General features: G+C 45.4%; 1 protein-coding gene across 11 annotated transcripts in view; it reads right to left on the bottom strand.

Moving 5' to 3' along the window:
• LOC107983185 (uncharacterized) overlaps positions 1–12,132 on the bottom strand; it is a 263,915-nt gene that overhangs the window by 94,604 nt on the left and 157,179 nt on the right. For all 11 annotated transcript variants that reach the window (XR_010002771.1, XR_010002772.1, XR_010002773.1 and 8 more), the window contains one exon: positions 8,442–8,554. Coding sequence is in view for 8 of the 11 variants with exons in the window: in XM_062970409.1 (XP_062826479.1) it covers positions 8,442–8,554 (113 nt within the window). In the remaining 3 variants the exon portion in view is untranslated. The remainder of the gene's footprint in view (positions 1–8,441; positions 8,555–12,132) is intronic.

Here is a 12,132-nt window from a genome sequence, read left to right as displayed (position 1 = left end):
GCTGAAGACCCAGAGTGGAGCACTGCACCCACTGGACTGGGAGGTGCCCAGAACTGATACAATTGCCCCGCTGACCCAGGGGATGATTGATGACCCATCATTGATGTTCCTCTGTCTTTTTGCCTCCCTGCCAGCTCACCTGTCAAACTGGGAATATCTAAGATCATACCCACTGTCACTGCTGACTTTAAGGCACCGCCACCATTTTTGGTGACCTGTCGATGAGGCTCTCCATCTTGCGCCCTGCAGTGCTTGTTTAGCTGGCCCATTGAGGCCGGGCTGAGAGGGAGGTGAGAAGGAATTTCAGGGGTTGTGCAATAAAATTATGGGCTGATAAGGAGAGTTGGATGGCATAGGAGAGGGAACAGAAATACTTGCTTCAGGAGAAGAAATTCTCCAACAGCAGAGTTAGTTGAAGGTCAGAAGATCCAGCGCTGGTTACAGGAAGTAGGTATAGGAGGTAGCAAGGTTAAACTGTAGTAACCCCCGAAGATAAGCTCAGGAAAGGTAATAGGAAAGTAAGTAAAGTGGGAGAATCTATGGAAGTTGTTAGGTAGGTAGAAAAAAAGAAGGTGAGGTTGGATGTTTGATTGATAGTTGGCTGAGGATAGGAGAAGGTAAAAAGCATTACAGAGGGATGTGGATAGAACATCTCGACCAGTTACAACAGCAATATTTTATTTATTTATTTATTTATTACATCAATTCTACCCCGCCTTTCTCACCCATCAGGGGATTCAGGGCAGCTTACAATATAAACATACACATAAAAAAAAGGTTACATCAGATTTAAAATCCAGCGAGATTAAAAATTACAATAAAATTAAGAGTATACATTTAAAAATATACATAATTATACATTTAAATATACATTTAAGGCGCTTTTCATGTCCAGGTGGGGTCTGTCAGTAGGTCATATATTCGTATCTCATTTTTGCTGCTACTCATGCTCAAATGCCTGGTCCCATAACCACGTTTTTGTTCTCTTTCGGAAAGGCAGGAGGGAGGGAGCCTGTCTAATTTTATTTGGGAGAGCGTTCCATAGGCGGGGGGGGGGGCATCACTGAGAAGGCCCTGTCCCTCGTCCCCGCCAGCCGCACGTATGAGGCTGGCGGGACCGAGAGCACGGCCTCCCCAGAGGATCTTAGATTCCGTGATGGGTCATAGTGGGAGACACATTCAGACAGGTAAGCTGGGCCGGAACCATTTAGCGCTTTATAGGATAAAGCCAGCACTTTGAATTGTGCTCGGTAGCTGATCGGCAGCCAATAGAGCTGACGTGACAGAGGGGTAGTATGCTCCCTGTACGTTGCTCCTGTTAACAGCCTGGCTGTCTCCCGTTGGACTAGTTGGAGCTTCTGAACAGTCTTCAAAGGCAGCCCAACGTAGAGTGCATTGCAGTAATCTAACTGGGATGTAACAAGAGCGTGGACCACCATGGCCAAGTCCGGCTTCCCAAGGTACGGTTTTAATTGTGCGAAGGTTCCCCTAGCCATCGCCGAGACCTGGGGTTCCAGGCTCAACCATGAGTCTAGGATCACCCCCAGACGATGAACCTGCGCCATCAGGGGGAGTGTGACCCCATCCAGCACAGGCTGTAACCCTATACCCTGTTCAGCCTTCCAACTGACCAGGAGGACCTCTGTCTTGTCTGGATTCAATTTCAATTTGTTGGCCCTCATCCAGTTTGACACAGCAGCCAAGCACCGGTTCAGGACCTGGACAGCCTCCTTAGTAACAGGTGGGAAGGAGTGACAGAGCTGGACATCATCTGTGTACAGATGACACCGCACCCCAAAACTCCTGATGATCTCTCCCAGCGGCTTCATGTAGATGTTAAACAACAAGGGGGACAGTACAAACCCCTGTGGGACCCCACAAAACAAAGGTTGCGGGGCTGAGCAGGTGTCCCCCAGTAACACCATCTGGGATCAACCCTCCAGGAATGAGTGGAGCCACTGCAAAACAGTACCTCCAAGACCCATCCCCGCGAGGTGTCCCAGAAGGATACCGTGGTCAACAGTATCGAAGGCCGCTGTGAGGTCCAGCAGATACGGGCTACTGTAACCTAATAAGCTGGCCTTCGAAGTCTTAGATTCCTCCTTAAATAGGGGCAGGTGGGGCTCGCTAAGAGACGTTCAAACGTCCCTGGGACAGATTTTAAGAAAGCACCCTACGGAGCTTAAGATCAACTCGATTCGTTGTCTCTGTAGAGATTACTACGCTCACACCAAGTGTTGCCCAATCACCTTCGAAGATCACACAATACCAAGATGGCTATCGATGTACAAACCTCAGTTATATTGCTTTTTTCGTGTCAGGAGCAAATGGAGTTGCTTCTGGAGTGAGAGAATTGGCCGTCTGCTAGGACGTTGCCCAGGGGATGCCCAGATGTTTTGATGTTTTACCATCCTTGTGGGAGGCTTCTCTCATGTCCCCGCATGGAGCTGGAGCTGAAAGAGGGAGCTCATCCGCGTTCTCCCCGGGTGGGATTTGAACCTGGCAGCTTTCAGGTCAGCAACACAACCTTCAAGTCACGAGGCTTTTATCCCCTAGGCCACCAGAGGCTCCAGTTATATTGCTGGGGCATATATATGGAGGGTCTTCCAAGATCCTATTGTCTGGCCCCTTATTCCTGGACTTACCTTAGACCCTCATCTCCAAGAAAGACAAATTAAGCCCCGGAGACCCATAAATTTTCCCCTGAGGACATTAGAGGAAGCCCTAGATACCTGACCAGCAGCACCAAGTCCCGCCCATGGAGAGCGTCAGCCCCAGTCCCAATCTCAAACCTTACCTTTTTAAGCCCTCGTTAGTAACAACAAATGACTCCCTCTCCTTGCTGCTCCAAGATTCTCCCCCTCCTAGGCTCCTTCTCACCATATCTCCTGATTCTCCAGGAGTGGAGAGCCAACTAGCCCCCGTTAGCCCAGTTCAACCTCTAGTCAACACTCGAGTGGGGGATGGGGAGTCCTGGGTCGGGGAGAATGCCATTGAGATCGTACAGGGGAGGAGATGATGTGATCACCCTCAACAACCCAGGGAGAAATGCAACAGAGTTCTTGCGACCCTGAGGAAAGATGGTCAGGATTGCCAACATGGCAGACCCTCTGGACTTAAGGCCTTGCTGCTAAATGCCCGATCTGTGAATGGTAAAACAACAACTATCCAGGACTTGATCTGGGATAAGCAGGTGAATCTGGCTTACATCACAGAGACCTGGCTGGATGAGCCGTGTGTGTGTGTGTGTGGGGGGGGGGGTCAACCTCTCCCAGCTGTGTCCGCCGGCTTCAGGGTGCATCAGCAGGCCAGGTCCGGGGGGGGGGGGGGGCAGGGAGGTGGAGTTGAAGGATGGAGATACCATCCCCATGATCAGATGTCCCATTCCACAATCTTCTGGATTTGACTGTGTCCACTTGAGGGTGGGAAACCGGTACAGGTTGGGGATTCTGCTGGTTATCGATCACCCCACAAAATAGCAGTGTCTGCCAGAGCTTGCTGAAGTGGTCTTAAGCCTGATATTGGAGTCCCAGCACCTAGTGGTGGTGGTGGTGGGGGGACTTCATTGTCCACCTTATCTGGCACAGCTCTGGACTTCATGGGTGCCATGACAACCATGGCTCAGTCCCAAGTGATTTCTGGACCCACCCACAATCCAGATCACATGTTAAACTTGATCTCTATTGCAGACGGGGAAAATATCTGTGTGGAAGAGCAAAAAAATCTTCCATTATCATGGAACGATCACCATCTGATCAGTTTTAGACTAACTGCAGCCTCTAACCTCTGCAGGGGTGTGCATTCAATAGACCAGCTGAGTTGTTTTGGGTGATGAGGGGGGCTCCTCTATCCTCACGAGGGGGGAGGAGATCCCTAACCACCTGGCAACTCGATGTAGCACATCATTTTGCAGAGAAAGTCTCTTGGATACATTCCGACATAGATGCCAGTATTATAGCAGTTTCAAAGGAGGTAACCGAGGCGCATGCTTGGATGGTTTTAATGGATTCATTTCAGATTGTTCAGCCTGATGATGTCGAAGGGATCCTTGGGGTTGTGAGGGCAACTACGTGTGCTATTGATCCTTGCCCTTCCTGGCTAATAATGGGGAGTTGGCAAATTGGCTTGTGAAGATTGTGAATGCCTTTTTGGTTCAGGATCTAACCTTAAACAGGGAGTAATAAGACTTATTCTTATAAAGGCATCCCTGGATCCAATGGCATGAAACAGTTACTGGCTGATCTCCAACCTCCCCTTTGTGGGCAAGGTTCTGTAGTGGATGGTTGCCTCTCAGCTCCAGGGGTTCCTGGTGGTGACTGATTATCTGGATCCGGTGCAGTTTGGTTTCAGGCCTGGTCACAGCACAGAGATGGCTTTGGTCATCTTGGTGGATGAATTCCACAGAGAACTGGACAGGGGGAGTGTGTCCCTGTTAGTCTTGAATATCTCAGCAGCTTTCAAGACCATCGACCATGGTATCCTTCTGGAATGGGCATGGGGGAACTGTCTTACAGTGTCTCCGTTCCTTCTTGGAGGGCCACACTCAAATAGTGAAGCTGGGAGACACATGCTCAGACCTGGCATTTGTCCTGTGGGAGTCTCACAATGTTCCATTCTTTCTCCCATGCTTTTTAACATCTACATGAAATTGCTGGATGAGGTCATCTGGAGTTTTGGAGTTGGGTGCCACCTCTACGCAGATGACACTCAACTCTAGTATTCTTTTTCACCTAACTCCAAGGAACTCCATGTCATGGACCAGTGTCCACTGTGTTGGACTGGATGAGAGCTAACAAACTGAAACTTAATCCCCACAAGACAGAAGTCCTTCTGGTCACTCGCGTGGCCGATTGGGGTATAGCGTGGCAACCCGAAGTCACAGGTTCACAGTTTGGGGATCTTCATGGAATCAGCGCTGACACTTGAAGCTCAGGTGTAAGTGGTGTCTGAGAGGGCCTTTGAACAGTTAAACTTTTCCACCAACTGCAACTGTACCTCGAAAAGTCTGACTCAACCACGGTGGTCCATGCCTTAGTTACTTCCAGAATGGATTACTGTAACATACTCTACATGAGGCTGCCCTTGAAGATGGCTCAGAAACTTCAACTTGTACAACGGTCAGCGGCCAGGTTATTGACAGGAGCGAATTATAGAGAGTGGACAACCCTCTGATTAAAACAGCTCTACTGGCTGCTGATAAGTTTCCAGTCCCAATTCAAGATGCTGGTTATCACCTATATAGCGCTAAATGGTTCAGATCCAGCTTATCTTTGTGATCGTATTTCCTACTATGTGCCTGTGCGATCTCTGAGATCAGCTGTTGAGGCCCTCCTTTCACTCCCGCTGCCGTCTCAAAAATGGGGAATAGGAAGAGAGCCTTCTTGGCGGTCCCCCCCCCCCCGACTCTGGAACTCCCTCCCGAGAGAAATTAGACTGGCTCTCACCCAGCCACATCCCAAAAAGATTCGAAAACCTGGCTTTTCCAATGTGCGTTTGACTGATCTATATATATAAAAGAGTGATGGAATCAGGGCACCGGACAAAACAGCAAAACTACAGGCCCCCCAACCTCGAAATTTGACAACACAACCCATCAACCACGGCTCTAGGTTGATACAACAAAAAGAAAAGAAAAATAAAGTCCTAATTAGAGGGAGAGCAATAATTGTTTTTATCCAATTGCTGCCAGTTTAGAGGGCTAATCTCTGCCCAATTGGTCTCCTAGCAACCAACTCAGCCAAAGGACAGCCAGGGTTCAGTTAGGGGACAGGCAGATTTAGGCTTCACTTAGGCTTCTTCCACAGATTATCTAATTTGCACTGGATTATATGGCAGTGTAGACTCAAGGCCCTTCCACACAGCATTTATAATCTTATATTATCTGCTTTGCACTGGATTATCTTGACTCCACACTACCATATAATCCACTTCAGTGTGCATTTTATACAGCTGTGAAGAAGGGGCCTCATATAATCCAGTTCTAAACAGATAATATAAGATTATCAATATACAGTAGAGTCTCACTTATCCAGCATAAACAGGCCGGCAGGATAAGTGAATATGTTGGATAATAAGAAGGGATTCAGGAAAAGCCGATTAAACATCAAATTAGGTAATGATTATACAAATTAAGCACCAAACATCATATTATACAACAAATTTGACAGAAAAAGTAGTTCCATGCGCAGTAATGCTATGTTGTAATTACAGTAGAGTCTCACTTATCCAACACTCAATTATCCAACGTTCTGGATTATCCAACACATTTTTGTAGTCAATGTTTTCAATATATCGTGATATTTTGGTGCTAAATTCATAAATACAGTAATTACTACATAGCATTACTGCATATTGAACTACTTTTTCTGCCAAATTTGTTGTCAAACATGATGTTTTGGTGCTTCATTTGTAAAATCATAACCTAATTTGATGTTTAATAGGCTTTTCTTTAATGCCTCATTACCCAACATATTCGCTTATCCAACATTCTGTTGGAGTGAGACTCTACTGTACTGTATTTACAAATTTACCACTAATATATCACAATGAATTTAATACACTGACTACAAAAGCACTGATTATGAAAAGGCAGACTGCGTTGGATAAACCAGAACATTGTATAAGTGAATGTTGGATAAGTGAGATTCTACTTTAATATGAAATAATTACTGGGAATATTATCTCTAAAACCAGGATAGTACATAAAGACCAACAGTCTGAAAGCAGGGAAATTGGAAATTCCACAAAGGAAAAAATCAGGGCCAGCTAACACCTCCCAAGAAAGGATTCTTCCAGAAAGGAAGCTGAGAAGGGAGTGAAGCACTGTGTATTACTAAAGTCATTATTATTACTATCATTACTATTATTATTATTATTATTATTATTATTATTATTATTATTATTATTGTGTTGCGGTCAACCGTGAAAATGAATACAATCTGGCTCCAAGTATTTAAAAACACTAAAATCAGAATATATAAAAATTAATGTGGTATAATAAAACAGAACAATACAATCTCTAAAATCAGAACACTAAATAAAGAACAACACTCTGAAAACAGGGGAATTCCACACAGGAAACAATCAGGGCCAGCTAACACTTCCCAACAAAGTATTCCCATCGTCAAAGTCTTGCAAATCCTCTGTTTTCTCAGGGCCACAGACAGTAGAAGCACATAAAATATCGCAAACAACACCACTCCGAAAACAGGGGAATTCCAGACAGGAAACAATCAGGGCCAGCTAACACCTCCCAACAAAAAATTCACTCAGGGAGGAAACAGCCAGGCTTTAAAGCTGCAAGGCCATTACATCCTAATCATTTTTCCTAATTGCAGCACTCATACTTGCCTCCAACAGACAAAAAACAAACAAACAACAATCAGAAATATTGTATATTCACAACCTTTAGGAAATAATATCCCCTGATGGCGCAGCGTGTTAAAGCGCTGAGCCGCAGGTTTGAACTGGGGGAGCGGAGAGAGCCCCCACTGTTAGCCCCAGCTTCTGCCAACCCAGAAGTTCAAAAACATACAAATGTGAGTGCATCAATAGGTACTGCTCCGGTGGGAAGGTAACGCCGCTCCATGCAGTCATCCCACATGACTTTGGAGGAGTCTACGGACAACGCCGGCTCTTCGGCTTAGAAATGGAGATGAGCACCAACCCCCAGAGTCAGGGGAAAACATTTACCCTTTACCTTAACTACCACCAATTCCTCAATACTTTATTTCCCATACCACCATACTTCGCCACAGCAACGCGTGGCCGGGCACAGCTAGTTTATTATAAATTAATGCCAGTCCATTACCTCTACCTATATCAGTCTACTGCTTTTCTCCTGGTCCATTCAATAGAACCTGTAAGATTCTGTTTATATATAATGTTGCCTAGCTTTCAGCTTGATAATGCCCACTGTACCTGGTTATTTCTATCGGTTTTATGAATGTTTTAATATATATTTTATGCTTATGATTTTATGTCTTCTTTTAAAGGTATTTATCTGGTTGTATTTTATTTTATATTTCTGGCCTTGCTCCCCATATGAGCCACCCCGAGTCCCTTCGGGGAGATGAGACGGAATATAAAAATAAAGTTGATATTATTATTATTATTATTATTATTATTATTATTATTATTATTATTAAAATGCATGTAAAATATGTAAAATAAAATATCCGAGTAAAAGGTAACAATAACATTATCTAATTTTAGAAAATTAAGAAAACACAAAAATGCCAAAAGATCAAAAATTAATTAAAAATTAATTCCACACCCAAAATTTATCTTAACTCATGTGAGAGGCCAATACAAAAGATTAAAAGGGTTAAAAGTTAAAGCTAATTATTCAAAAACACATTTCTCCATTCTGTTGCAAAGGTTCATGGCACTATTCAAATATAGGTTCTGTTTAGGTATTTTTATCCACAAGAAAATCTTACCACTCTAGATTGGTATTTACTGGTGTTCCATCACCCCATTGCCAGGTTTTTTTCTTTGAATGCCCTTGCATTCCTATCCACATCTGTTCAGTTATCATTGCTCTCAGCCAGACCTATCAGACAAAGACAAAGTCTGTTAGAAATTGATATACATTGAAAAGATTATCAAAATTTTCAGGTACAGCTTCAAAATATTCCTGTTCAGTGTTGTCATGTAGCTAGGTTTCCCCTTCCAATAAAAGCAAAAGGAGTAGGACAGCTTGCTTACCCATAGCGGTATTTCTTCTAATGGTCATTTGAGAATTAACACAATTAGTTAATCTGTGTAGGTGCAGAGTTCTATTTGGAGCCTTCTAGAATCACAAAGCAGAAGTTTTGGTAGTAACCCTGCCCACCATCCTGAGACTACATGAGGTCCAGTTGCTGCAGAAACCCCTCAATTGCTAGGCCGCAGCTGTAGCCCATATTGAGACTGAGATTGTGTGGATTCAGAGATGACCACTCAAAGAAATAGTTACAAATAAACAACCAGTCCTTCTTCATGGTCTCTGTGAATCACATAATTGGCTAACTAGCAAGCAATAGTTACTGGAGGCGGGAGTCATGACACACAGCAACTCATTGCCTTTGGTACAAAATCAACAAGGTATATTCACCATGAATGATGTACACATAACAAGAAGACTGCCATAAACAGTCTAATGAAAAAATGTTAGATGTATCATACAACACATGCACCGGGATTTCGGCCCTCTCACCCTCAGAATGTGGTTTGCCAGTGTCAGGCCTTCCCAAGTGTCGAGGGTTTTTCAGGCAAAGGAGTGGGCTCCTTAGACTTCAGCTTCTCCGAATGGGAAGCAGCCTCCTCCTTGGCCGAATGCTTAATTATGGTCTTCATTGAAGATGTCAACAAAAAATGGGCTTCCCTGAGGTGGATGCAGAACCGCACTTCCACGTGTCCGTGTCCAACTGTTTTGACCTAGTGTGAGACTTCAAAGTTGAGATAGAAGCCGTGGACAAAGGCAAAAGGGCCTGCTGGTACAAGGAAGAGCGAAGCCTCGCCTCCCGATTCTTTCTCGCCTGGGGTGTTAAAGCCTGACAATAAATGCAGGATTAACCAAATGACCCCCGTCCAAACAGAGAAGGCACTTATAATGTCTCTTCATGTCGGGAATTTTGCTGGCACACTGCTCACATCACTTGAAGTGGGTCGTGAAAGCCATCTTGGACTAGACTGCAAGCAGCGTACTCACAGAGTGAGGTGACCGAAGGCGGGAGGCTCTATAACATGAGGATGGAATAGAAGGAACCCCCATGATATAACACATTAGTCAGAGTTCATTGAAAAAGCAACAGGAGCCCTGCTTTTCTTCTGTACAAAGAGATTATCACATATAGGAAGTGATGGCACACAGGGCAGGATTGTACCTGATGGCTCTCTCCCAGGCACAGGAGACACATAGTTAGTTAGTTAGGCGATCCCTTGTAGTTTGAGACCCCCAGTTCTGGGGTCTTGAGGGTGGGTTCTTAGATGGCTGAAGAGACCTATTCTTGATCTGCATGTTCTACCTCAGAGAGGACCTCAGGTGGAAGGCGGTCCCAGTCAGGGTTGGCTTGACAGGCCTTCCTCTTGGCATGTTTCTCCCTTAAGCCCTCCATTCGTGTCTCTTCAAACTCCGCAGCACTGCTGGTCACAGCTGACCTCCAATTAGAGCGCTCAAGGGCCAGGGCTTCCCAGTTCTCAGTGTCTATGCCACAGTTTTTAAGGTTGGCTTTAAGCCCATCTTTAAATCTCTTTTCCTGCCCACCAACATTATGTTTCCTGTTCTTGAGTTCGGAGTAGAGTAACCGCTTTGGGAGACGGTGATTGGGCATTCGGACAACGTGGCCAGTCCAGCAGACTTGATGGCATAGGAGCATCGCTTCAATGCTGGTGGTCTTTGCTTCCTCAAGCATGCTGACATTTGTCCGCCCGTCTTCCCAAGAGATTTGCAGGATTTTTCTGAGGCAACACTGATGGAAACACTCTAGGAGTTGAGTTTTTTTCTCGTGTCAGGAGCAATTTGCGAAACTGCAAGTCACTTCTGGAGTGTGATGTCTGTAGACCGTCCACGTTTCTCAGGCGTAGAGCAGGGTTGGGAGGACAATGGCTTTGTAAACAAGCACCTTGGTATCTCTATGGATGTCCCAATCATCAAACACTACTTCATTCAAAAAAATGCTGCACTCGCAGAGCTCAGGCGGTGTTGTATTTCATTGTCAGTGTTGACTTTTGTGGAGAGGTGGCTGCCAAGGTAGCAGAAATCGTCAACATTTTCTAATGTTACACCATTAAGTTGTATTCCTGGCATTGCAGAGGGAGTAGCTGGTGCCTGTTGGAAGAGCACTTTGGTTTTCTCGATGTTCAGTGAGAGGCCGAGCTTCTCGTATGCTTCTGTGAAGGTGTTTAGAGTGGCTTGTAGGTCTTCTTCTGAGTGCGCACAGATTACGTTGTCATCGGCATATTGGAGTTCTATAATAGATGTTGTGATGACCTTGGTTTTGGCTTTCAGTCTGCTGAGGTTAAATAGCTTGCCATCTGTCCGATAGATGATTTCCACTCCAGTGGGAAGCTTCCCATCAACAAGGTGAAGTATCATAGCAATGAAGATGGAGAATAAGGTAGAGGCAATAACACATCCTTGCTTGACACCTGATTCCACCTTAAATGGGTCACTTTGGGAGCCATTGCTGTCCAAGACTGTTGCCATCATATCATCATGGAGGAGCCCTCTGGACGTGGCAGTCCAGTCAAGGATAAGAGAGGCAGGCTATGTTTAGGGCACCTTTTCTAGCCCCTTCCCCGTGCGGGGTGAACAGAGCGGATCCTAAAAAGGGCTGCTCAGGCATGGATACAGCTGCCGGACTACTCAACTGCCACGGACCTTGAGGTAGAACGACTGAGTCCATATCCACCGCTCATGTGCCAATCTGTGACTAGGGGCTTCCAGATTTCAGTCCTGCCCCCATCATCACTCGCTGATCGCCATGGGACTTTTGTTGGTTTGTTTTTATTTTTCTTGGAAGACTCCCATGCGTTATTTTTTAAAATGTGTGGAGGTCGGTGCACGGCCGGTCAACACACAGTCTTCACAGAGTGAGGTCCCAGCAGTGGCGTAGTTAACACAACGACAGTGGCTTCTCAGTCTCTTGCAGCCTTCTTCCGCCTTCACAGCCGTTGTAACATGTACCATGTTATCCTCCGCCTGCTCCGCCATTGAGGTTTTAGGGTCTTCGGATTGTGCTTGGTCTTGATCCTCCCCTGTGGCCCCTCCTGGGAGTGCATGACTCCAGTGGTGGTGCCCGCAGGTTCATTGGAACACACAAGCCCCCTCACCACACAAGGTGACAATCCATTGAGGGGGAGGCACATAGTATGCTCATCAGTATCATCTAACTTCTTCCCGCATGAGGTACCTTTCTTGAAAAGGTTTGTAGATGACATACCAGCAATGACAGATCAAAGACAGATCAAAGAGGAGTCAAAGTCTAGTCCAAGTCATGAATACAGACATCACAATATAAATAAGGCTGTCCAAAATAAAAAACCAAAAGGCAATATAAAAGAGCTATTGAAGGCAATACATGATTCCCTAGCTGCTACACAGGCAGATTAAAGGAACTGAGGCAGTAGCCCCTCCCACTGGCTATA

Source organism: Anolis carolinensis, chromosome 2 (assembly GCF_035594765.1).
Source record: "Anolis carolinensis isolate JA03-04 chromosome 2, rAnoCar3.1.pri, whole genome shotgun sequence".
In the NCBI taxonomy this organism is placed as follows: domain Eukaryota; kingdom Metazoa; phylum Chordata; class Lepidosauria; order Squamata; family Dactyloidae; genus Anolis; species Anolis carolinensis.
The sequence above is the reverse complement of the archived record's forward strand: the minus strand, read 5'-3'. Positions and strand labels throughout refer to the sequence as shown.